At 49.8% G+C, this 26,980-nt stretch overlaps 2 protein-coding genes across 6 annotated transcripts in view; one reads left to right on the forward strand and one right to left on the reverse strand.

Annotated features, from left to right (window-relative positions):
* The window catches only part of LOC120946232 (complement factor H-like), a 3,139,400-nt gene that overhangs the window by 2,791,614 nt on the left and 320,806 nt on the right, over positions 1 to 26,980 (forward strand). The gene's annotated exons all lie outside the window — the stretch shown is intronic.
* LOC120946233 (polysialoglycoprotein-like) lies at positions 20,411 to 25,583 on the reverse strand. The gene is made up of 2 exons (XM_040361067.1): positions 24,487 to 25,583; positions 20,411 to 21,030 (listed from the first exon to the last, which is right to left on the reverse strand). The coding sequence occupies exons 1-2, from the start codon at positions 25,400 to 25,402 to the stop codon at positions 20,435 to 20,437; spliced, it is 1,512 nt and encodes a 503-aa protein (XP_040217001.1). The 5' UTR covers positions 25,403 to 25,583; the 3' UTR covers positions 20,411 to 20,434.

Genomic DNA, 26,980 nt, shown 5'->3' on the forward strand with positions numbered 1-26,980 from the left:
GAGAAACCCCAACAAAATTATTTACAAGGTGGTACCTTACACCATCTAAAATACATACTTTCTACCCGACAGTTTCTCCCGACTGCTTCAGGGGTTGCCAAGCAGAGGGTACTCTACTTCATATCTTCTGGAGCTGCCCACGTCTATCACAGATCTGGCGAGAAGTAGCTCGCAAATTTGAAGCCTCCTCCAAACACAAGGTCTCCCTCACCCCATTGATCTGCCTTCTATACGGAAATATTCCAGATATTCCCCCCCCCCCATGCTCCAAACTCCTCCACTCACTATGCAGTTCAGTGCAATGGATGATTGCATTCAATTGGAGGTCTGGCGAAGTTATATGGTCACAGGTACTCGATAGAATGGAGTTATTGAAACTCAGAGAGAATTTACCACACAATACATGACAGTCTTCATGTCTTTGAGGCCAAATGGTCATATTGGTAGTTCAGTAAGTGATGCTTCTGATGTTTTATTTCTTTTTTTATGTATTCACATTAAATTTTGGTGATGTGCTGCTAGATTACCCTATGTTCACCCAGGGACCAAACATCGCAATGTGCCTTATATATTACTATGTCATTGATATACCTCTAAAGAAGGTTATGTTTTTTCTACCTATGCTTGTACTCTAATTTTTTATTTTCACAATAAAAAACTTTTGTAAACAAAAATATCTTTGGTTTACACAGCAAACAATTTTGATCATTACCCCCTGGTCTGTCACTTACAGGGAGTGTAGAGACAGCGCCACCACCCCCATACTCATTTTATCTTTACATATGTGTAACCAACTTCTGTGCTGAGCATACTCTCATTTTACTGCATATTGACTTAAGTTGGATTATTTAAATCTAGTTAACACATCTACATTAAATAAAAAATTGGTCTCACATAAAAAGATCATAAATAAAATGAACAACCGATTATTATGCCCACAAACATGAACCTTGAGACATCTATTCTTGAACTGTATATATACACACACACACACACACACACAACCTGAAAGAAAAAGCACATGCCGCAAAATAATAAAAACAAATAATCAGAGTACACATGAAAAATAGGATTTTTGTACTCACTGTAAAATCCATTTCTCTGAGTTCATAGACGGACACAGCATCCTTTCACAGTAGGGTTATATCCACTTCCGTTTAGGAGAGTTTAGGCAGAAAAAAAAGCATTTAAAGTGTTAACACATTCCTCAGTGCAGCTCTTCCCAGGGGGCGTGGCCCCCCGGGTATAACCCACCACCTGCTGTAGCAGCCTCAGTTCGTAACAAGCAGTACAAACAAAGGAGGGGTGGGTGCTGTGTCCGTCTATGAACTCAGAGAAATGGATTTTACGGTGAGTACAAAAATCCTATTTTCTCTTCCGTTCATAGATGGACCCAGCATCCTTTGAAAGTAGGGACGTCCCCAAGCAGTGTAAATTTTTTTTGAGGGGTGGGAAAATAACACAGCAAACCAGGTTACACCCCAAACAAAACCAGAGGTTCGCTCAACGGAGGAACTCCAACCATAACCTGCCGCCTGTGACACCTGCGGCCGAAAGAGGCATCAGAAGATGCACACACATCCACCTTGTAAAACTTTGAAAAAGTGTGGATTGACGACCTGGTCGCTGCCTTACCCCCTTGTAACACAGAGGCATGATGCCGGAAAGCCCAAGAGGCCCCGATCGCCCTGGTCGAATGCGCCATAACCCGAAAGGGGGGCGCACGCCCCTTCAGGGCATAGGCCTGAAGCACAATCCATCTGATCCACCTAGAAATGGTGGCCGAAGAGACTGCCAGGCCCTCTTGTAGGACCAGCCACCGACACGAACAGTGAGTCCGACTTCCGGAACGGAATCGTAGAAGATAAGCACACTCGTAGGGCCCGAACCCCATCCAGAGGATGTAAAGTGGCCTCCTCCTTGCATTTCGGCCGAGGACATAAGGATGGAAGAACAATGTCCACATCAATGTGAAAAGCTGAAACGACCTTGGGGAGAAAAGACGGCTGCGGCCGCAGCACCACCTCATCCTTATGGATGACCAAGTAGGGAGCCTTGCAAGACAAGGCCGCCAGTTCAGACAGACACTCGTCTGATCGAGGTAATTGCTACCAGAAAAAATCACCTTTTGTGACAGTCAACAAATAACCTCCCGAATGTCCTCAAAGGGAGCATCCTGAAGCACCGAAAGGACTAAATTCAAGTCCCATGGGGGTAGTGGAGGGCGCACCGGAGTGGCCACATGCCAGACCCCCTGACCAAACGTACGCACCAAGGAGTGCGACGCCAAGGGTCGCTGAAAGTAAACAGCCAGAGCAGAAATCTGACCGTACTTAAGGCGAGAGCCTAATCCACTCCCTGCTGTAAAAACAGCAGAACCCTGTACACCACGTATGTACGAGGGTGCCATTTTATCTCCTCACACACAGAGATGTAGGCCTTCCACGTATGATGGTAATCCTACGTGAGGTAGACTTCCGTGCAGGCAGCACGGTAGAGATTACCGAGCCCAATAGGCCTCGGTCCTTCAGCCCCTGGCTCTCAACAGCCACGCCGCTAAAGCCAGTGGCTGTAAAAACAGGGTGGAAGATCGGACCCTGTAACAGAAGATCATCTCCCAGGGGAAGATGCTAGGGGGCGTCTGCCACCAGACGCACCAGGTCCGCGTACCAAGGAGCGACGCGGCCAATCAGGATTGATAGAATCCCTTCGGCTTCCACTCTGCGCAGCAGGCGAGGAAGAAGCTTCCGAGGAGGGAAGGTGTAAATTAGGCGATAGTGACCCCAAGGAGCCACCAACGCGCCTGGCGTGTCTGCCCACGGGTCCTTAAACCTGGCCACGAACCGTGGCACCTACCGATAGAGACGGGACGCTAGAAGGTCCACGTCCGGAGTGCCCCACTTATTGGCACAGACCCTGAAACACCTGCGGGTGGAGAGACCACTCTCCTTGCCCTAGTGTAGTGTGACTTAGGAAGTCAGCTTGCCATACTGTACCCCCGGAACGTACACGGCTGATAGAGCCGGAACGGACCTTTCAGCCCACCGAAGGATGTGCGCGACCTCCGTCGCTGCAGCTGAACTCCATGTGCCTCCCTGTTGATTGACGTACGCCACGGCCTCGGTGTTGGACTGGATGCAGATTCAGGGACCACCTGGCAAGGCACAGCTTAATTGCTCGGAGCTCCAGAATATTGGTCGGTAGGCAGGACTCCTCCGATTGCAGAGTCTGAAGTTTTTCCGTTAGGAGAAAAAAAACTCCCGCCCAGGCGGAATCCAGGACTAGTCCCAGGAATTCCAGTCCCTGAGACGGAATCAACACTGACTTCTGGACAATACAGAAGCCAGCCAAACTGTTGGAGAGTCTGACACGTGATAGACACGGCTCCACAAATTCAGAGCTCGAAGAAGCTCGTAGGAGAATGTCGTCCAGACACCCCACGATAACAAACCCCCGCTGCCACAGCTGGGCCAGTATTGGGATGAGCACCTCGGTAAAAACCTGTGGTTTTGACACCAAGCCGAGCAGGAGGGCCACAAAATGAAAATGGTCCTCCCTGACCGCAAAGCCCAGAATCTCTGGTGCTTTGAGCATATGGGAACATGCAGACCATTCCATCGAGGGAACTGGCACAATCACTCCCCCGACCAGAAGATCCTGGACAGCCCCTGACAGAGCCAACCGGCGAACCGGAGGAAGCCAGAGGCTGGAGGGAAAAAAATGTAGTTAGACTTACCGGTGACGGTATTTCTAAGAGCCTTTCAGGACAACCCTGGAGAGAGCGCAGCTCCGCCCATTTCTTAGGAAAAACATGTGATCCTTTAAGATCCCTCCTCTTCCACCATGGCCTCAGTTATTGTGGTCTCCGACAACTGGAAAACAAAGCACAGAAGAACCACAACAAACCATGATCGACATTTAAAACATACTTCTTATTCAAATACCTAGGGAGGGAAAATAGCGGTTGTCCTGAAAGGCTCTTAGAAATACCGTCACCGGTAAGTCCAACTACGTTTTTCTCAAATCGCCTTTCAGGACAACCCTGGAGAGGATAACCGAGTAACTTTCCCTAGGGTGGGACCACTGCTTGCAGTACCTTCCTACCGAAGGCTTGCTCCGCAGCGGACAATAGGTCTAGCCTGTAATGCCGAAGAAAAGTTGAATAGCTGGACCATGTAGCTGCCCTGCAGATTTGGTCAGGCGTGGCACCGGCTTTTTCGGCCCAGGAAACTGCCGTAGATATTGTTGAATGGGCCGTAACCCCCATAGGAGGCACCTCTCCTTTGGCTTGATAACTGTCTACAATGGCTTGTTTAAGCCATCTGCCTAACGTGCTTTTGGAAGCCTTCTCCCCTTTACGTGATCCTGAGAATATTATGAACAGGGTGTTTGTCTTCCTAAATTCTTTGGGGACAGAGAGGTATTGAAGTACACATCTTCTTACGTCGAGCGTATGGAAGGCTTCTTCCCCTGCATTAGAGGGAGCTGAAGAAAATGTAGGAAGGATTATTTCCTGAGACCTGTGGAAGGTTGAAGAGACCTTAGGTAGAAAGGCTGTATCTGTTCGAAGAATTATTCTGTCCGGAAAAATTCTCAAAAAAGGCTCTGTGACTGCCAAAGCTTGGATTTCGCTAACCCTTCTTGCTGTCGTGATAGACTAGAAAAAAAATTTTAAGCACCAAATTTTTCAAAGAAATATCCCCTATGGGTTCAAACGGGGGCCCCCGTGAGACCCTGTAACACAATTGATAGATCCCAACTGGGAAAGGTTTTAAGGGCTACCGGCCTACTTCGAACCAGTGCCTTAAAAATCTTGAAATTAAATATTCTTTAGATAAAGTTCTTTCTAAATAAACCAAAAGAGCTGCCACCTGAGTCTTCAGGGTGCTAACTGCTAACCTGTCAGGGCACTAACCTTTCACGGTCACATCCCCCAGTTGGCTCTGGGTGGAATCGAACCCAGGACCTCTCCATTGCTGGTCCAGGTCTTTGCCTCTGAGCCACTGCTCAGTGTTATTCTTCTTGCTGTCCGTTGGAGCCTGGTTCTGAACCTGTGCTACTTTGGACCAATCAGTGGCCTGAGCGGCCTATTTAAGCCAGCCCCTTCCTCCTTGCAAATTGCTGGTTCGTTGTCAGTGTTTGGAGTGTTTGCTGCTGGAAACCTTGTCTGTGGATATCCTGTTTACCTGACCTTGGCTTGCTCTCTGGATTGCTGCTCTCCCCAACCCTGTGACCCCGGCTTGAAATTTGGACTGTCTGACTTCTCTACCCCTGACCTTGGCTTTGAACTTTGGATACCCTACCTGCTCCAACCCCTGACCTCGGCTTGTTCTCTGGATTACTCTTCAGTCTTGTTCCTGTTTGAGCACCTTCTGTTTGGACTATCTCCTGTGTGCTTCTAAACAGCCTCCAGTGAGCTTCGGCTATCCAATTCCCGGTTCACCTTGGATTCCCTCCTGCCACTGGACCCGGTGCCTCTTGGTGCGTCCTTCCTTCTGTCTCAAACCCCAGCGGGTGGATCGCATCGAGTCGCAAAGGTGAGCCGCCCTTGGCATCTCGGCCACGGTAAGTAACGTTCCTGACATAACCCTTTCTCCATTCCGGCATTAAGAAATTCTAAAACAGAAATGACACTACTAATCTGGAAATTTTTGGAAGAACACCAGGAGTTGAATCTTTTCCAAACCTTGAGGTAAATTGCTCTGGTTACCCCCTTTCTGATGTCAAGTAGAGTTTTTATCACCTTATCAGAAAGTCCCTTTGCCCTTAAGAGATCCTCTTCAGAAACCAGGCTGTTAAATGTAAACATTCTACTTCCGGATGGTTCACAGTACCCTGTGACAGCAGGTCTTTCCTGAGAGGTAGTTTCCACAGTGGTTTTGTGGCTAAATTCTGAAGTAATGCAAACCACGGTCTTTTTGGCCAGTAGGGAGTGATTAGAATCAGACTGGTCTTTTCTTCCCTGAACTTTCTTAAGACCAGTGGTATTAGTGTGAAAGGGGGGAAGGCGTAGCACAGTTGGTAATGCCAGTGCGTCTATGGCTACTGCCTGGTCTTCTCTGTGAAGGGAGAAGAATTCCCGAACTTTCGCATTCTGCTGGTTGGCGAACAGGTCTATTTGTGGTTGCCCCCATTTCTGAGTGATTGCTGTGAAAACTTCCAGGTTCAAGCTCCACTCTGCCTCCACTATGCACCTCCTGCTTAGTAGATCCGCTAACAGGTTTTGAGACCCCTTTAGATGAACCGCTGACAGGGATGCTACGTTTAGTTCTGCCCACGATAACAGATGGTTGGCTAACTGCATGAGACCTCTGCTTCTGGTTCCTCCCTGCTTGAGGACATAAGCCACTGCTGTAGTATTGTCCGACAGGACCTGAACGTGGCGACCCTTCACTACCTGTTGAAAAGCCTGGAGCCCCAGGAATATAGCCTTTAACTCCTTCCAGTTCGATGATTTCCTGGCTTCTGGCTTGGACCAGGTGCCCTGAGCAGTCTGCCCCTCCAGATGGGCTCCCCAGCCCCAGGCACTCGCTTCCGTTGTTAGGCACATTTCTACTGGAAAGACCCAGGGAAGGCCTTTTGTCAAATTGTCTGGGTTCCTCCACCACCAGAGTGCTCTTTTTACGTTTGATGTCAATCTGAAACGTTTCTCTAGTGACTCTTGGTGTGACCAGGATTGAAGAACGTTCATTTGAAGCGGTCGAGAATGTAACCTTGCCCAAGGGACTGCTGGGATTGAGGCTGTGAGTAGACCCAACACTGTCATTGCTGACCTGACTGACACCCCGAGGTTTGTCTGAACCTGAGCTACAGCGACCAAAACCTTCTCTATCTTCTCCTGAGGTAAAAATACTTTCTGAAGGATCGAGTTTATGGTATAACCTAGAAACCTTGTCTCTTGAGATGGCACTAGATTTGATTTCTCGCGGTTTAGTAACCAGCCTAGACCTCCGAGATGAACCTGCGATACCTGAAGGTTCGTCGCAACTTGATCCCGGGAGTCCGCAAAGAACAGCAGGTCGTCCAAGTATGGGACGACCAAAATCCCTTTCAGCTTCAGGGGTTCCAACGCCTCCGCCATGATCTTCGTAAAGACCCTGGGGGAGGAGGAAAGACCGAAGGGGAGGGCCCTGAACTGAAGATGCCACTCCGTGGACCCCAGGTTTACTGCCAGTCTGAGGAACTGTTGGGATGCTTGGGCAATCGGAACGTGTAAGTAAGCATCCCTGAGGTCCAGGGATGACATGAAGCAATTGGGGGTTAAAGGATCACTAAAGGATTTTTTTTCCTAAATAGCTTCCTTTACCTTACTGCAGTACTGGTTTCATGTCCTTATTGTTTGTTTTTGCTTTGAAGTAGCTGTAATTCTGCTGTGATCTCCACACTTCCTGCTTGTCTGGCTCCTTATAACCATGGTACTGGGAGCTTTTCACGGTGGTCTAAGCTGTCATTACTGTGTGTCTAAAACTCCTCAGAACCAATCAGATTCATTTTAAAAACAAAACACTGCCCTGGATTTGTTTGTTTTTGTTCTGTGTGTCTCTTTACTTCACAGAAACATGAAACCAGTTTAAAACCGAAAGTGAAACTAGAGGCACATTATATGATTGAATTTAATCTATTTTTAATCATTTTTAAAAGGAATCAGTTAACTTGTATGTCTCTATACCCTGTAAACAGTCATTTCAGCAAAAAAAAAAATTCCTTTAGTGACCCTTTAACAGTTTCGTTATGGAGTAGATGGTGTCCATACGGAAATGTTTGTATCTGATTGATTTGTTCAAAATCTTTAGGTTCAGAATCAGGCGAAATTTGCCTGAGGGCTTCCTTACCAAAAATATGTGGGAATAGAAACCTTGGCCCTCTTGATGTTTTGGGACTTGGACTATCACTCCCTGACTTATCAGATCCTGCAACAGGCTCGTCATTGCGGAAGATTTTTCTTTGTCCCGAGGGAGGGCTGTGACATAGAATCTTCTCGGGGGACACTCTGAAAATTCCAGACTGTACCCTTCCGTGATGATTCTTTCCACGAAGGGACTTATGGGCATCTGCGTCCACTGTGGGAGAAAGGAAGACAACCTTCCTCCTACTGGAAGCAGATCGTCACTTACTTTTGGTATTTTGATCCGAGGGAGATTTTAAAAGGATACCTCCTCTACCTCTTTGGGAACCCCAACGCTTTTTATTTTCTTCCTTATTTTTGTGGGACTGTTGAAAAGGACGAAAATTCTTTTTGGGATTCTGACCCTTTTTAGGGGGGAACGCTTTCTTTTTATCAGCCGTTCTGTCTAGTACCTTTTCCAGGTCCTGACCGAACAGAAGGTCACCAGAGAATGGTAACCCGCATAACTTAAGAGGGTGTATCTCCTGACCAGGCTGAGTTTATCAAAGCTGCTGACCTTGCCGCCATTTTAATGGATTCGGCAGATGCATCTGCCATACATTTGACAGCCTTCAAAATTAGGGGGAAGGACTCCAAAAGATCTTTTCTTGGGGTGCCTGCCTCTACATGACTCCTTAGTTTCTCAACCCAGCACTCCAGATTGCGGGCGACCACTGTGGCGGCCATAGCCGGTTTCAGACTGGTTGAAGTGGAATCCCAGGCTTTCTTTAAGAGGGAATCGGCTCTCTTATCCATAGCGTCTCTTAGGACCCCCATATCCTCAAAGGCCAGGTCTGTATGACGTAAAACCTGCGAGAAAGCTGCGTCTACCTTTGGTTTCTTGTTCCACACCTCCGTGTTCTTTCAAAGGAAACCTTCTTTTAAGGGTTTTGGAAAAAAAGGGGCCCGCTCAGGGTCTTTCCATTCCTTTTTAATTGTGTCCGAAAGGACTTTATGAACCGGGAAAACCCGGCGTTTAGAGTCATCCAATCCTTGATACATTCTATCATGTATGGATAATTGAATTTTCTCTTCCTGGATATCCAGGGTAGTGTAAATTGTCTTAAGCAGATCATCCACATCCTCTAAGGACAATTTAAATTTAGAGCTTCTGCTACTATCCTCTTCCTCTTTCTCCTCCTCATCCGAATCCCTGAGGGAGGGGAGAGTACTAGTCCCTTCATCTCCCGAATCCCCATCTGTTTGTCTAGATACCAGGGTTTTTGGGCTAGGTGGTGGTTGCTGAGGCTCCCCCTGATTTGCGGAGCCTTGTGCGAGCAGGTCTTTAACTGAACTTAAAGAACTTGCAAGTTCCTGAACCGAGGAAAATAAATCCTTATACTGTTGCGAAGTTTCTTTTTCCACCAGATTTTTAATGCAAGACCTGCACATCGCTTTTTGCCAAGAGTCCCTTAAAGGGTCTTTGCAAGATGGGCATTTCCTTGGTGCATCTAAGTGCCTAGTTTTGCCTATAGATTTTTCCTGCAACGAGAAGATAAACAAAAAGGATACCCAAACATTACCATCTCTTTTTTTTTTAAAAAACACCCAGTGCTGCCACCACCAAAAAAAGACCTGAACTAAGTGCAACCACCCCTTACGGCTACGCAGACCAAGAGCATTGAACTTGGTCTGGTAACCACAGGCTCCCTCAGGGAGGAACAACAATAATACAGAAATAGGCCCAAATAAGTAAGAATAAAGGCACCGCTGTACCCCTCTTACCTGGGCCTGACCGGTGCTTGCAGCGCCTGTTTCCGCTGGTGCTGTCTGTCTCTCCTCCATTGTAGAGCGCAGCAACAATAGTGGCTGAAAAACATTTTTTTTTTATTTTCCCGGCCTCCCGCGTCATCATCGGGGGCCGGAAACGGAAGTACCGGTCACCTGACCTGCCCCGCAGACGCTGCGTTCCAGGCGTCGGGAACCAAGCGGCGCCACGCCCCCCCAGAAAGTGGCGTCGCCGTGCATGACGCACTCGCCAGCCGGGACCCGGAACTGAGAATGCGGAACACCGCCGACCCGCGGCGGTTACCGCTCGGCCACCAGGCCATACTGCAACTCCGGGCACAAGGACACTGCCCCCTGGGAAGCCGAATGCTCCACTGAGCCGGAGCGCCTGGGGACTCCTGAACGCCCCCTCCCCGGTGAGGGGGGCCGGGATGGTCGCAGCACCAAGCTGCAAACAAGACAAGGTAAGCCTTAACCCTCCGCCCTGGAGAGAGAACAGCTCCCTGGTTCCCTATGATGCTTCCACCATGGCGGAGGAAACACAATAACTGAGGCCATGGTGGAAGAGGAAGGATCTTAAAGGATCACATGTGTTTCCTAAGAAATGGGCGGAGCTGCGCTCTCTTCAGGGTTGTCCTGAAAGGCGATTTGAGAAAAATCCTGTTTGGTAGACAAGAGAGAAACTCAAACTCGTACCCCGAGGAAACCACTTCGCAAACCCCACGGTCGGGGAGGAGAGACCTCCACTGAGCCGCGATTTTGCGGAGCCGGTCCCCCACCCGAGACACGGGCGGGGCAGACCTAGAGGCGGAAGCAGGTATGTCCGCAGGCTTGCTGGGCTTGCGGAACCAGGTGCGCTGCTGCCCCGCAGCGGGGGTCTTAGCACCTTGCAAACCTTCCCCCACCGCACAGGGTGGGCGAAAAAAATGCTTGGGGGTAGCAAAGGAGGGTCCTTGCACATGGCGAGGTCCCTAGCCCTTCCCAGACTGTGGGAACAGCATGATCTTACCACCCGTGGCATCCTCAATGATGCCATTCAGGGAAGTCCCAAAAGGACCGTTCACCCTTAAAGGCCATTCACCAAGGCCTACTTTGAGGACTAGTCCGCAGACCAGCACATCAGCCACACAAGGCGGCGCAGTACCACCGTATAGGCGGAAGCCCTGGAAAGCAAGAGCGTAAACAGGACCGACTCACAGACAAATCTTAAGACCCCGAACTGATTGTTCAGCCAGGTCCTTACAGGTCCCGGAAGCATCCTGCTCCTGTAGCAAAAAAACGTTGCCTGTGCAGTCAGAGTCCGTGACACCAGAGCTCCGGCCAAAACCGGTCTCACAGCCGAACCCCCTACCACGAAGATGGAGCAGGCCACAGCCTCCATTCTCCCATCCGCGGGGTCCTCAAAGGCAAGAGCCCCATTCACATGATGGCTAGCCCACCTGGACACGGGAGGGTCCACGAATGGAGGACCAACCCACTTCACTAAAAAGGTCCTCCACAAAGGGATAACGGGCCGCAAGCAAAAACTCTCTGCGGCGTATCCCATTCCTTACTGTCCCAAAAATAGGAACACAAGTGCGTGGCGGTTTGCGGGACCCAAAAAGGACTGGCACAGCAGGTGCCCCCACCCCATCCCCAAGTACTGAGTAACACGCCTGCAGAAAAAAAATAGCTCCAACATTTCCCAAACAGTAACCGACCCTGACCAGAGTCGCTCTCACTGTGTGTGTGGGTTAAGCCCGCATCATCTGACAATACAGTGACAGAGATATCCCCAGAAGCAGGCCAGGGAGGGGGGCGCTAATATACCCCCCATCCGGCCACCAGTCGCTTCAAACTGGTGAGAAAAAAACGCCACCGACATTGCATAGCAGATGTGGCAGGGGGAGGGGCAGCAAGGGTTAACACAGGCTTACAGGGGAAGAAGTACCTGTCCAGGCCTCCCAATGCCCCCCCCCCCCCCGCTGTGTCTCCTAACAGCAAAGCAGAGTCACCCACGGTCACCTCCCGGCCTTACAGAGTATGGGGGCCCCCAGGGAAACTCACCACCTCACCCAGGTGCCGCAGGGTCTGAGAGAAGCCTAAGTGTGCAGAGAAGTCGGCTGTGCTGCGTCTGTCTCTCTCTAGGCAGATTCATGTAATTTCTGCAGTGCTAAAAGCGGCCACACGAGGACAAACAATTTCTAAGATGGCCACCGAATGAGTAAAAAACAGTCCTGGACCACAAGAAAATGGCCGCCGAGCTACGTAAAGCGGGACTCCGACAAAATGGCGGCCGTTGCGCATTTAAAAAGACAGGGACACAGCAAAAACACAGTACAGCACAAAGTCACTATAGCACACAAAAAGGCCCTGTAGTGAACACCACAGGCCCCTGCAGTGAACACACTCAGCCCCCGCTATGCACACAAGCCCAGGTGTATCAGAGACCCCAGAAAAAAAAACCCTCACAGCCGCTACCCAAATGGGAAAGGAGGGAGAGAAAATAAGGGAGAGGGGAAAGCAGGGCAAGCCCTCAGTCGACCTCCCAGGGGAAAATTCCAGCCAGACCACTTACCTGAGCAAGGGGCCACTACTTACCCGTCCTGCGACCACCGGCTGGAGGTATCCCAGACAGAACCAACGGCCGCTAAACGGCATGGCTGTCGGCCAGACATACTGTGACAAAGCCATAAAAGACCGGTCATATGTGTGCCCTAGAACCGAAGTTCCCCAGCCGCCCCTGGAGCAATGGGGCCTGTTGTGGACGTCCCAAAGCTGAGCTAAGGGCCGGCACACGCTCAATGGCCGAACATGGGGGGACTACAAGAGTCAAGACCCAGCCTGTCACCCAGTCGGCTGTTGATTGAACAATCACAGGATTCAAAAATGCAGGAACAAAATAATAAAAAGCGAGAAAAATCGCAAGAAAAAAATCTCCAGAGTACATGACTCCAGAGTGCCTGACCTCTCCTGTCGTTAGGCAGGAAAAAAAACTGAGGCTGCTACAGCAGGTGGTGGGTTATACCCGGGGGGCCACGCCCCCTGGGAGGAGCTGAACTGAGAAATGTGTTGTTAACACTTTAAATGCTTTTTTTTCTGCCTAAACTCTCCTAAAGGGAAGTGGATATAACCCTACTGTCAAAGGATGCTGTGTCCGTCTATGAACGGAAGAGAAATTACTTACGTCTTCTGATGACTCTTCGGATCCTCTCCATCTGCTCCGGCTCTCTTCTTTTGAGGTCTGACCACCTCTTCCACAACTGCTCCCTTGACCTCTGCACCTTGAATTTCTGATGGGTAGTCCTTTGAACACTCTCTATTATCTGGGCCTTGACCTTCTTGGGGTTCTTGTAAGGCCCTTTTTGACAATCATAGTCCTCCCTTTTAAGAATGGCAACCATCTCCACCATCTCATCGAAGGACATGTTGGTGGCTTTGTACCTCCTCCTGGTGTGTGCCTGGCCTCTTTCCTGCCTTGAGGTTGCAGCTTCCTGTCTCTCCTGAGTCTCCTCCATCATGTCTTCAGTGAAGTGCATTGACCGACCGAAAAGGGGCGTGGCATTTACTAGAACGATCGTCATGGGCAGGGATACGTGCGGAGCTTCTTGCATGTGCAGTGTATAAAGGGATATTGCGTGAGTGAGGACGTCGGATCCAATGATCATAAAGTTCAAAATCAAGTTTCGTATCGTCGTACTGCACAATCGTTTTACCGACGTTACTAAACTTGATTTTGAACTTTATGATCATTGGATGAGTTTGTGGGTTAGATATGGGGAGAAAGCTAAGGCTTGACTGACATTCGTTTTTTTTTGCTAAATTTTGACTTGCAGGAATAATGGAGGCCTTCAGAGAACATGAGTTCTTCACAGAATTTGTTCAAAAGGGGCCCCGGATGGCAACCCCCCTTTTTTCTAGAATTTTTCTTTCCCAAAAAAATAATTTATTGAGCCAAGATCTGGCATTGAAATGCCCCCCCGCCACCCCTAAAATAATCGACATATTGTTGCCACACAGCACGTGCGCTTTGGGGGGCCAAGCCTGTATGGCCACAGGCTCACAGACCACCACTGGAACATCAATGGCCTCATCAGGCACAAGTGTCATGTAGTTTGTTGAGGGTCTCTTTAGGAAATTGTGCAATATGCAGCAGCAAAGTATGACATGGTTCAGATTCTAATTAACAAACCTACAATCCTTGTCTTGTTTGCACCGCCTGTATACTGCTGTTCAAAGTATATAGGGCCAAAGTCTTGTCAGGGCCGATCCTCCCTATAGGCTCACTATGCAAGCCGCTTAGGCTAATTACTAGAGGCCCCGCCTGGTGAGAAGTCATTTTTGCCCCCTCACCCCGCTTCTAAACTCGCTGGCTGAGTCATTTCCGACAGTAGAACCCCCTTCCCCCCGCTTCTCAACTTTCTTTAATGTGACATGTCACTGTCGTCAGCACCCCCCGCTTCTAATTTTTAATGTGCCATATCATTTTGCTTAGGGCCCCAGGGAGGTCAGGATCGGCACTGGGTCTTGTAATGACCTGGGGGGAGTGGTGGCGGGGAAACTCATGCTTTTTTTTTCAATGATTTTTATCCATATTGCAGGGACCAAACATTACATTAAAGCCACAAGCAGTATTACATTTCTTTTTTCTTATAGTAATCTCATGTTGTGCAGGGACATTTCTAAACACGTGCCACTACTAAAGACACCCAGCAGGTACGATATTTAACCACTTAACGACCGCCGCACGACGATATACGTCGGCAGAATGGCACGGCTGGGCAGATCGACGTACCGGCATGTCGTTTACATCTACCCAGCCGTGGGTCGCGGGCGCACGCCGTGACCCGGTCCAAAGCTCCGGAAAAACGCGAGACCCGCGGACCCGATCGCCGCTGGGGTCCCGCGATCGGTACCTGGAACTGAAGAACGGGGAGAGCCGCGTGTAAACACGGCTTCCACATGCTTCACTGTGGCGGCTGCATCGATCGTGTCATCCCCTTTATAGGGAGACACAATCAATGACGTCACTCCTACAGCCACACCCCCCTACAGTTGTAAACACACACTAGGTGAAACATAACCCCTTCAGCGCCCCCTGTGGTTAACTCCCAAACTGCAACTGTCATTTTCACAATAAACAATGCAATTTAAATGCATTTTTTGCTGCGAAAATGACAATGGTCCAAAAAATGTGTCAAAATTGTCCGCCATAATGTCGCAGTCACGAAAAAAAAAAAAAAAAAAAATCGCTGATCGCCGCTATTAGTAGTAAAAAAAATAAAAAAATTTATAAAAATGCAATAAAACTATCCCCTATTTTGTAAACGCTATACATTTTGCGCAAACGATTATTGCGATTTTTTTTACCAAAAATAGGTAGAAGAATACGTATCGGCCTAAACTGAGGAAAAATAATTTTTTTTTATATATATTTTTGGGGGATATTTATTATAGTAAAAAATATTGCATTTTTTTCAAAACCGTCGCTCTATTTTTGTTTATAGCGCAAAAAATAAAAACCGCAGATGTGATCGAATACCACCAAAAGAAAGCTCTATTTGTGGGTAAAAAAGGACGCCAATTTTGTTTTGGGAACCACATCGCACGACCACGCAATTGTCTGTTAAAGCATGGGGGCAAGGTGCTTTGCCAGGACAATCCCTCCATGTTGAGGGCATATGGCTTGGTATGGTTTGGAGGTGCACAGTTGCAGTGCCCTTATTTTCAACACCCCCATGAGTATTTAGCCCAGAAAAAATGCAATTTTTAACTTAAAATATTTGATTCGGCAGCTGAACTTGTTTGAAGCTCTCTGAACCCTGCTTGAACCAAATCCAGGGCAGTTTTACAGTGTCTTGAAAAAGTATTCATACCCCTTGAAATTTTCCAAATGTCATGTTACAACCAAAATGAGAATAGGTTTTCCTATTTTTTTTTTACAAATGTAGCGCTATTCTTTTCACTCTCTATGGCTACTGAGGTATAATGGTGCCACCTGTATAGTATTTAGGAGATGTGATCAGGACAGACAGACAGACAGACAGACAGACAGAGCCCAACAGAAATATTCCATCTGGAATTCTGCAAGCACCTCCTCCAAGTCCATCGGAGCACCTCCAACAGTGCTTGCCGGTCCGAGTTGGGCAGATTTCCCTTACTTCAGGCAGTACAGAAGAGGGCGCTATCATACTGGGACCACCTACAAAACAGCAGTCCCAACTCATACCACCATAAAGCCTTACTGGACAGTAAGAATCAGTCCAAGCCGTGTGGCCTGCAACAACTCATCAACACCTTGTCTATCCCAAACTCTCAACAATGCGGCCTGACAAAATCTCAAAGAAAAAACATAATGGATAAATCCAAAGAAAAACATGTTGGAGAATGGAGATATGAAATTACGAGAGAGAGACAGAGAGAGAGACAGAGAGAGACAGAGACAGAGAGAGAGACTTGGCAAATGGGAAAATAAATGATCACATCACTATCACATCACAATGATTACATTCTCCCCCTTCTGAAAATCCTTCCGACCTGGCAAGGATATACACAAAAAATAACAAAACATAGCAAAAGTGGTTGGAAACCCTTTCCAACCCCTTTTTGCAACAGGTAAGCCTTTTCCCAGTTTTTGCGATTCTCAGGAAATGTCCCAGGAAATCCTTGTTTTCCTGATTTTTCGCCGCCGCTAGAGATCCGTGGCCGGCGGAGACATTGTCTCCACCGGCCTCCATTTTCCTGAAGACCACAACTAACAAGAGGCCGGGTGGCTGCCAATAGGAATTGAGCACCGCCCACCTCCTGCCCTTTTGCCAGTCTGTCTGTGACCTGATTTGGTAAGGGGCAAGGGGTGGGTGGCGACGCAGCTCTATTTCTATTGGCAGCCACCTGCCGGCTCCACCTATTTTGTTCCACTCTGTTCAGTAATGGCGGCGGACAGAGTCTCCGCTGCTGGGGGATACCTGGTGTAAGGAGGGACTCCGCTGGGGATGCCCGATGTAAGGAGGGACTCCGCTGGGGATGCCTGATGTAAGCAGGGACTCCGCCAGGGACGCCTGATGTAAGCAGGGACTCTGCCAGGGACGCCTGATGTAAGAAGGGACTCTGCTGGGGATGCCTGATATAAGGAGGGACTCCGCCAGGGACGCCTGATGTAAGCAGGGACTCCGCCAGGGACGCCTGATGTAAGCAGGGACTCCGCTAGGGACGCCTGATGTAAGCAGGGACGCCTTATGTAAGCAGGGACTCTGCCAGGGACGCCTGATGTAAGCAGGGACTCTGCCAGGGATTGCCTGGTGTAAAGAGGGACTCTGCTGGGGACACCTAATGACACACTCGGGGCTTCCACTGATTCGGCATTATGGTGAGTTGAACCATTTCATTCTATATAACAATGTAATAATAGTAATTATGCGCTTCAATCATCCTGACACCATAAAAACCATGGTGCCGGGATGATTGAAGCGCCAACATCAGGTGTTTGGAGTATCTTTATCTGCTGATTGTTAAACTTTCTAAAATACACATATTTCTATTGTGGTGTAGGATCTGGGCCTGTTGTCCCTTTCTTTCTTTCTCCCTTTCTGTCTCCCTCCTCTCCATCCCTTGTTCAGCTCAGACTCTAACCACACCCCATTTGAGCCACGCCCCTTGAAGCCAAGCCCAATATTTAGCTTAAACCACGCCCATTTTTTGCAGCGGCATGCTTTTTTATTTTACCCTCTACCTCACACCTCCAAACGAATACCCCACCCCTAATTATAATAATACCCCGCCCACAGACAAAAAAGAGTCCCTATATTTTTTTTTACAATGTTGACAACTATGACAAGAGAGCAGAGAACTCCACTGTCATCGCTGCAGGAACTTGATAGCCGGCTATGGTTGGTAGAGCTGTGTACCATGTTACTGTGGGCGCTTAAAGGGTCACTAAAGGAAACATTTTTTTTAGCTAAATAGCTTCCTTTACCCTAATGCAGTCCTGGTTTCATGTCCTCATTGTTTGTTTTTGCTCTAATCCTTCTCTGTTCTGCACACTTCCTGGTTGTCTGTTTTCTTATGAAAAAAAGTACTGGGAGCTTCTCTGTGTCTCTAATCAAGACGGTGTGATTACTGTGTGTCTAAAACCCCTCAGAACCAATCAGTTACATTTTAAAAACAAACACTGCCCTGTATTGGCTCTGTGTCTCTGTCCTTCACAGAAGAATGAAACTAGATGGAAAGCGAAACTGAAACTAGAGGCACATTATGATTGATTTTTATCTATTTGTAATCATTTTTAAAAGGAATCAGTTAACTATTATGTCTCTATACCCTGTAAACAGTCATTTCAGCAAAAAAAGTTTTTCCTTTACAACTCCTTTAACTTCCGTAGGCACAACACTGGCATCGGTGTACATGCAGCCCTGGCTGTTATTTTGCTTCCCTGCAAGGATTTGTCAGTATCCAGTGTTGCTAGACAACAGCAAGAAACTACCGTATTTATTGGCGTATACCGCGCACTTTTTTCCCCTTAAAATAAGGGGATATGCGCCGATACCCGCGCTCAGTTTGAATGCCTGCGCCGACATATACCGAGTGCAGTACACCCGGCTACATTCGGCCAGGCTCGGCTGAGCGCGGAAAGCGGCGATTTGATGGGAAGACAGCGCGGGAGAACCCGGGAGGACACCACCGAAGCCGCAGACGGACGCCGGACCTGACGAGGCTGCCGATGGACGCCGCGCAAGACACCAAAAAACTGTAAGTACTAAAATGTTTTTTTTTACAGGAATTGCGGGTCCACATTAGGGGTGCACGCTATACGCCGGAGCGCGAAATACCCCGATAAATACGGTATGTGCTGTGGAGGATAGGAAATAGGTGCCTTCTTGCATAAATAGGCCACCTATTAAAAATTATGAACCACTGAAAAACTGGAGATCACTAAAGCCCTGTACACACGATCGGATATCTGATGGAATCTAATCCGATGGATTTTTTCGTCGGATATCCGATGAAGCAGACTTTCATCAGTCTTGCCAACACACCATCGGTCAAAAATCTGACCGTGTCCAAACGCAGTGACGTAATACACTACGACTTGCTGAGAAAAATTAAGTTCAATGCTTCCAAGCATGCGTCGACTTGATTCTGAGCACGCGTGGACTTGATTCTGAGCATGCGTGGATTTTCGACCGATGGACTTTCACACAGACGATCGTTTTTTTTCTCTATCGTTTTTTTAACCATAGGAACATTTTAAAACATGTTCTATATTTTTTTTCACCGATGGAAAAAAAAAACGATGAGGCCCACACACAATCGGTTTGTCCATCTGTCCCTTTTCATCAGACAAACCGATCGTGTGTACAGAGCTTTAAGGTTGAATCTGATAGGTGAGAACTGTTACAGTGCATTTTTTTCCACCTATAAAAGCACCTCTGTGTAAGGCTGTTTCCATGCACAGACACACAAGCGTTTACAGGCCTATTAGAAGAGGAACGTTTACATGACTATGGTATACCAGAATTCACCCTGACCGCTAAAGCCCCTTTACAGTTAATACCCCCACTTAACCTTTAATAAATAATGAGACCACTACTTAGTGTTGGAGTAAAAACTGGCCGTAGCAGCCTCCTTTATTTTAAATACTCTTTAAATAATCATAAATAACCAATAACAAAAACCAATAACACATAGAGAAAAAACACTTATTTCCTGAGATAATAACCTCTCTAACATGGTGCTGGACTTTGCAGGACCCATTAACCCTTAACTCGTTAACCTTTAAACTTTGTAACTATGTAACACTTTTTTGGCACTGCGGTGTCCTAACCTCTGGTCATAGGCCTCAAGCCGAAGCTGGCTCAAAGACGACCATTGACCGCAGTGCCCCCATTCACCAACCTTCCAGCTACATTAGTAGACTGGGAACTAGAAACCCCTTCAGAAACCATCCACCACTGGGTACTGGTGTCCATCTTTGGGGTAATATCTTCTCCTGCAAAGTCCAAAAACACCCGCCACTGCCACGACAACGTGATCCATAAACCTGAAAGAAAAGAAAACACCAAAACAGCACCAAACCACATACCAATTTATCCATATACCATCAATACCGTAATCAATAAAACCCCAGAATAAAGGGAGGGTGGGTGGGAACTTCACTCCCCCACGCTGCCTCTGCCCGGGAAACTGAGAGTAAGAGATATCTGTGATCTCTCCTCCCCTGCTCTGCTCCTCCCCCCACAGCTACTAGGGTTTCTGTTAACCCTGTCATGGCCGGCCCTACACTGACTTCCAGTTGCTCCGGGCCTCACTTGACTATGGTATACCAGAATTCACCCTGACCGCTAAAGCCCCTTTACAGTTAATACCCCCACTTAACCTTTAATAAATAATGAGACCACTACTTAGTGTTGGAGTAAAAACTGGCCGTAGCAGCCTCCTTTATTTTAAATACTCTTTAAATAATCATAAATAACCAATAACAAAAACCAATAACACATAGAGAAAAAACACTTATTTCCTGAGATAATAACCTCTCTAACATGGTGCTGGACTTTGCAGGACCCATTAACCCTTAACTCGTTAACCTTTAAACTTTGTAACTATGTAACACTTTTTTGGCACTGCGGTGTCCTAACCTCTGGTCATAGGCCTCAAGCCGAAGCTGGCTCAAAGACGACCATTGACCGCAGTGCCCCCATTCACCAACCTTCCAGCTACATTAGTAGACTGGGAACTAGAAACCCCTTCAGAAACCATCCACCACTGGGTACTGGTGTCCATCTTTGGGGTAATATCTTCTCCTGCAAAGTCCAAAAACACCCGCCACCAGCACCCAAAGGTAACCCCTTACCTATGGGAGCACCTCCACACCCTCATCGCTTGCTGTACCCCCTCCTCTAAACGCAACACCCACATATCAATCCCCACGTCCGTGAGGTGAACACCATCACTCCTGAGGTATCTCCATGTGTCCACTTCCAATTCGGGGTGCCGAACCACTAGCCCCCCGTTCCTGAGCACAAACCGCCCCACATTTCTGTTTATCTTCCTGCGCGCCCGATTCACCCCCTCTACCGACCTGGCCATCCTCCATGTTGACCTGGCCACCATGTCTGACCACACCACTATCGTATCCGGAAAGGACATCCGGATCCGCTGAAAGTCAAATTTAATGTCCCGTGCTATCTCCATCATCGATCTCACTCCAAGATCATTCCCCCCGGCGTGAATAACCAGAACCTCCGGTGGCCTGTCCAGCTGTGCAAATTTGTGCACCTCCGGCACCACCGTGCTCCATAACATCCCGGGGACCCCCAACCACCTTACACTCGCCTCCTGTCTCGATATTCCCAGCTGGCGACCGGTCGGGCGATCATCCGCCCGTCTGGCCCCCCGAACCACATAGGAGTGGCCCATTATCCAGACCAAAAGCGGTCCAGTACCTGAAAAACAGTAAACAAAAAAAAAAAAAAACACGTCACCAACATACCCACATAGAGATAACCCGCTTTTGAGTAATCCCTGTCACCCCCTTTGCCCCGTAACTCAAAACCCCACATATAATTGAAAAACGCCTGGATTCCCAACGCCCTATCCTCTTTATTGCCTCTTCACCCAGTCCATTCCTTGCCGCTTCCGTAGCTGCCCCGATCCTAAAGGAATGAGCCGAGAACTCCTTTGCCACCAGGCCCAATGCCCCCAGACACTTCCTAAACACTGCCACAAACTGATATCGTGACATCGGGGACCCATTTTCGTGTACCAACAAGGCGCCCCCCACCCCCGGACGTATGTCCAGGTAGTCCCTTACCAGCCCGACCGGGCACAACTCCGACCCTTCAATTGGGAACACATGAACCGCCCTTCCCTTGCCACTCTGATCCGTTTTGGACCTTCTGAGCCACAACGTGACCCCCTCCGGGGTCCAACCGACATCCGCAACTCCCATGCCCCCCTGGACCAATTTCGACGGGCTCACCAGCTCGCCCACCCTAAAGGCCCCAAAAAATGCCAGCGCGAATGCCGCGCGGAACAATGTAACTTCAAACCTGGATGAACATATCGCCCCCACTTTAGCCAGGATTCCTCTCAAAACTTCGAAAGACACCGGGCGGCGAGCGTCAGGTCGCCGCCCCTGTTTCCTGTACCCTTTCAGAGCTTGTCGCACCCAGAAGTCCTTTGTAAGATCCGGCCACCCTTGCCATTTGAACAGAAATGCCAACCCGGCCAATTTCTTATCCAACGCCGACGGCGACACTCCCGCTTCCATGTTTCTAGACAAAAAATACAGAACCAGTGTCCTCACCTCCGGTCCCGAAAGGTGAACCTCCGATTCCCTCACCAAATCGCTCCACTCCGACCATACCTTCTCATAGGCCGCCCAAGTACCCGCACTCAACGATTTCCTAATCCAGGTGGAGATTGTTCCAATGGAATCTGCCACAGCCACTCCGGACAAGGGACCCCCCGTTCCTCTGCCTCCGGCACCAGCTCCCGGAACCTGTCCCACTGAAACCGAGACAAAGCGTCAGCCACGACATTGTCCACACCCGGTAAGTGCACCGCATACACAAACACATTCAGCTGCATAGAGCGCAGCACCAAGTGTCTCAGGAGACGAATCACTGGGGGAGAAGATGCGGTAACTCGATTGATCACCTGCATGACCCCCAAGTTATCCCCATGGAAGCGCACCTTCCGATCCCGGAAAGACGTGCCCCATAACTCAACCGCCAGCACCACTGGAAACAGCTCCAGCAGCACCAAATTCTTTGTAAAGCCCGCAGTCACCCAAGACTGCGGCCAAGAGCCAGCGCTCCACTGACCCTGAAAGAAGGCCCCAAAGCCCGCACCCCCGGCCGCATCTGTATACAGCTCCAGGTCAAAATTGCTGACCGGGCCGGACATCCACAAGGCCCTGCCGTTAAAACCCTCTAGAAAAAAGTGCCATACCCGCAGGTCCTCCCTATGCTCCTTCACGAGCCGCACATAGTGATTGGGCAACCTAACACCCGCAGTGCTAGCCGACAGCCGACGACAAAAAACCCTCCCCATCGGGATAATCCTGCAGGCAAAATTCAGCTTACCCAACAACGACTGCAAAGCCCGCAGCTGCACCTTATGCACTCCAATCATACCCCTGACCTCCGCCTTGAGGCCTTCTAGCTTATCCTGCGGCAAACGACATTCCATCTTCTCGGCGTCTATGACTATGCCCAGGAATTGAATGACAGACCTAGGACCTTCCGTCTTTTCGGGCGCCAAAGGCACCCCAAAACGTTCCGCTATGTGTTCTAGCGTAGATAACAAAACTGCACAAATCCGTGACCCCCCCGGTCCAATGCAGAGAAAGTCATCTAGATAGTGGATGACTGAATTCACTCCCGCCACGTCTCGCACCACCCATTCCAAAAAGGAACTGAATTGTTCGAACAACGCACAGGATACCGAGCAGCCCATGGGCAGACATTTGTCCACATAGAACTCCCCTCCCCAGTGACACCCCAACAGTCTGAAGCTGTCCGGGTGCACCGGCAACAGCCGGAAGGCCGCCTCGATGTCCGACTTGGCCATCAACGCCCCCCGACCGTATTTCTTGACCCATCCCACCGCCGCGTCAAACGATGTGTAGCACACCGAACAATCGCCCGCATCAATCGCATCATTTACCGACCCCCCTTTCGGAAATGAGAGGTGGTGAATGAGTCTGAACTTGTTTGGTTCCTTCTTCGGTACCACCCCCAACGGTGATACCACCAGACCCTCCAAAGGGGGGGATTCAAACGGGCCCCCCATGCGGCCTAGCCCCACTTCCTTCCGTAATTTCTCAGAAACCACTTCGGGGTGTTGGAGAGCCGAACGCAAATTCTTGGACAGCGGCGGAACCACCGTCAAGCTACAAGGAATACGGAACCCCACAGTAAAACCTTCCTCCAGGAGCTGAGCCGCCGCTCTGTCCGGATACCTACCGAGAAACGGCAGCATCCTTCTCACCATCACCGGGGTGCTCCCTCTTACCTGAAGAATCCCCGGGACGTCCCTTGCCCTGCTTGAAGCAGCGGGAAGAGGGGTGATTACCCCCACACCCGGAGCACTCATGCTTGTATCGGCACGACCCCCCAAACTTGCAGCTACCCTCGTTGAACTGCCAACAAACCCCTTTTTTCTTTCCGGCCGACTGTCCCAGGGAAGAGGCTCCGCCGGCCCCCCCTGAAAAAACGGCGCCGACGTCCTCGGAGCCGTCATAAGCCGCATCCAAAGGCTAATGTCCTTGGCGTCCCAACGAATTTCCGGCCTGATCGCCCGACGTTGCCTGAACTGTTCGTCATATCTAATCCAACCTGTGCCCCCATAGCACCTGTAGGCCTCACTGATCGCCTCCTGGTAACTGAAGAGCGCCGAGCAGTGCTCGGGGTTCTTCTCGCCAATCACACTGGCCAAAATGGAATACGCCTGCGACCAGTTTGCAAACGTGCGAGGTATTAGCCTGTACCTCCTCTTCTCCTCATCTTCCTTCTTAGAATCCTCTGGTTTTACCCTGTCCAAATTGAATTTTTCCAGCGGTAACAGCGCGAATATCTCCACGTACTCGCTCTTCCAGATCTTTTCCCGTACCTCCTGTTTCAGATGCGACCCCAGCGGCGCATCGTAACAGGTGTAAACCTGTCCCCTAGCCTCATCCGCTAGCCGTACTAAATCCCGTTTTTTTATTTTTTTTTTTGAAGCGGCCCCCGCCGACTCGGCGGTAACCTCCGGCTGCACTGATGCCCCGGCCCCCAAGCCGCCTCCAGCAATACCCACCTGTGCATCCGTAACCTGGGACGCCGGTGCAACAACCACATTCCTCTCAACCACATCAACACATTGCCTATTAGAAACATCAGTGTAAAATGACTTACCGGGCTGCGTGGAAGCAATCCCATCAGCCGACCGTCTCGAATCCCTCGTTGCTGGTATCGTCCTGGGCAAGACCTCGTCCTCAGATCCCGACCGCTCTCCCTCCGACCGATCCTCCTCCTCCGATGATGACCCACCGGGCGGCTCGGTCCCGGAGGCCGAAGGCCCAGGGCCGGATTCACTCCCCCTGCGGGCCCTGGACCCGTGCGGCGATTTTGCCGAAGCTTTCCTGCTTGGCGTAACCCTGTTGCTGCCGACGCGCTCCACCTCCTGCAAGTGGCTAGCCGAGGAAGCTGGGGGGCTAGCCACCGTGGCCTGCGATCCCACTCGCCGAGACCCCACCACCGGGCCCGTCACTGCCTGATCCACACGCCGGGCGGGCAAGGCCGCCGCATCTGAGCCCCCTGGCCGTCCCCCCCTTGCACCCACGCTACTCCTGGTGCCCCCGGCTGGGCCTTCCGACACAATACCCGCCGCCCGCTTCGCGGGGGGGCCCGAAGGGGCCCTGCTATGTCCACTATCCCCCCTCTGCCGTCCCGGGGATATACTGGGCGAATACCGGCGGGGGGGGCGGGACGAGCGCGTCCGCGAGGCCCCCCGGCCTGTGTGACTAGGCCCCGACGACGCTGCTCCCATGCCTGTGTGATCAGGCCCCGATGCGACCTGAATTGTGTCCCCGTGTGCCCGCACTGCTCCCCGGACCGACCGTTCAGGCCCCGACTCCGCCAGCACCACACCTGTGTGCTCCGGCCCCGATGCTGCTTGTCCGGTCTGGACGCAGCTAGGCCCCGACGCCATGCGCCCCATGTCCCCTCCATCCTGCGATAAAAGCGCCCCCAACTGCCTCTGCAGCCAGTCCTCACCCCGGATAGCCGCCTCCGCCCTCAATCTCCCGAATAAATCCTCGATCGCAGCCATCGCCGTGACAATTTGGGACAAGCGAAATCCCTGCAGGCTGAGCAGACACAGCAGGCACTTCACTCCCCCACGCTGCCTCTGCCCGGGAAACTGAGAGTAAGAGATATCTGTGATCTCTCCTCCCCTGCTCTGCTCCTCCCCCCACAGCTACTAGGGTTTCTGTTAACCCTGTCATGGCCGGCCCTACACTGACTTCCAGTTGCTCCGGGCCTCACTAGCTGAAAAAAAAGAAACCACCAAAGGCTTGTTCAGGAGAGGAGCTAAAGAGCAGAAACAACAATAAACACACCTATATGCTAGATGCGGTTAATGCTTAAGCATTAATACATTCCAATGGCCAGAAAAGTAATTTTGGCCAATGGAATCCATTAACACCCAAATGCTTGAGGCTAGGGTGACCACATTTCCAAACTACCATTCAGGGACACCCTCCCTTCCCCAAAATCAGCTTGTGCTGTAACGAATCACAGCACAGTGATTGGACACAAGAGGCGAGATTTATGATTTCTCCAATCACAAGCATGGGGTGGGGATTGTGCTCCTCCAGGCATTCCCGGCCAGGACAAGTACGGTCAGTGAGTAAAGCGGTGATGTGGCATCCTTTTTTGGGGGCATCCGATTGGCCTGGGGGTGGCTTTGTCAGTTTCATTCCGGGACACTGTATTGTCCTGGAATGAAGGTGCCCGGGACAGACCTGCAAAATGCGGGACTGTCCCGGGCAATCCGGGACACGTGGTCACCCTGCTTGAGGCGCCTAAATGTGTGTGCAATACATGGCTTTAAGCGCGTTTTTCCCTTCTACAAGGAGTTTGGGCATTCAGAGAAGCAAAGCAAACTTCCTGTGTGCATGAAGCCCAATACTGGCAGAAAGGAAATATCTGCAAACTGCAAATAATACCAGAACCAGAACATTCTGCTGTGAATAATGACAATGATTAAACACCAAATCAGACCCCAGTCTTACAGAACATTTATTACAATGTTGCTCTAATTTTCCTGCACATCACTTTCTTACTATATAATTAGCTAGATTCAGGTAGAGTTAGGTCGGCGTATCAGTAGATACGCCGACCTAACTCGGAATCTGCACCGACCTAGGTTTAAGTGTATTCTCAAACAGAGATACACTTAAACCTAAGATACCATGGCTTGCGCCGTCCTATCTTAGGGTGCAATATTTTGGCTGGCCGCTAGGTGGCGCTTCCATTGCGGTCGGCGTAGAATATGTAAATCACTAGATACGCCTATTCACGAACGTACGCCCGGCCGACGCAGTACAGATACGCTGTTTACGTAACGCATTTTTAGGCCTAAAGATATTCCATCAAATAGTTGGAATAGTAATGTTAAAGTATGGCCGCCGTTCCCACTTCGAAAATTTTACGTCGTTTGCGTAAGTCGTCCGTGAATAGGGATTTACGTCGTTTACGTCCACGTCGAAATCAATAGGCCCATGCGGCGGACTTAGCCACAATGCACACTGGGAAATGTAGGCGCCCGGCGCATGCGCAGTTCCAAAAAAACGTCAATCACGTCGGGTCAAGCCTAATTATCAAAAAACACGCCCCCTCAGCCAAA

Source organism: Rana temporaria, chromosome 7 (assembly GCF_905171775.1).
Source record: "Rana temporaria chromosome 7, aRanTem1.1, whole genome shotgun sequence".
NCBI lineage: Eukaryota > Metazoa > Chordata > Amphibia > Anura > Ranidae > Rana > Rana temporaria.

Excerpts from the sequence above, each read along its gene's own strand:
- LOC120946233 (XM_040361067.1), bottom strand. The coding sequence starts at position 25,402 with ATGGCTGCGATCGAGGATTTATTCGGGAGATTGAGGGCGGAGGCGGCT. Across the intron at positions 21,031-24,486 it reads GATTGCTTCCACGCAGCCCG|GTACTGGACCGCTTTTGGTC; the intron begins GTAAGTCATTTT and ends ACTGTTTTTCAG.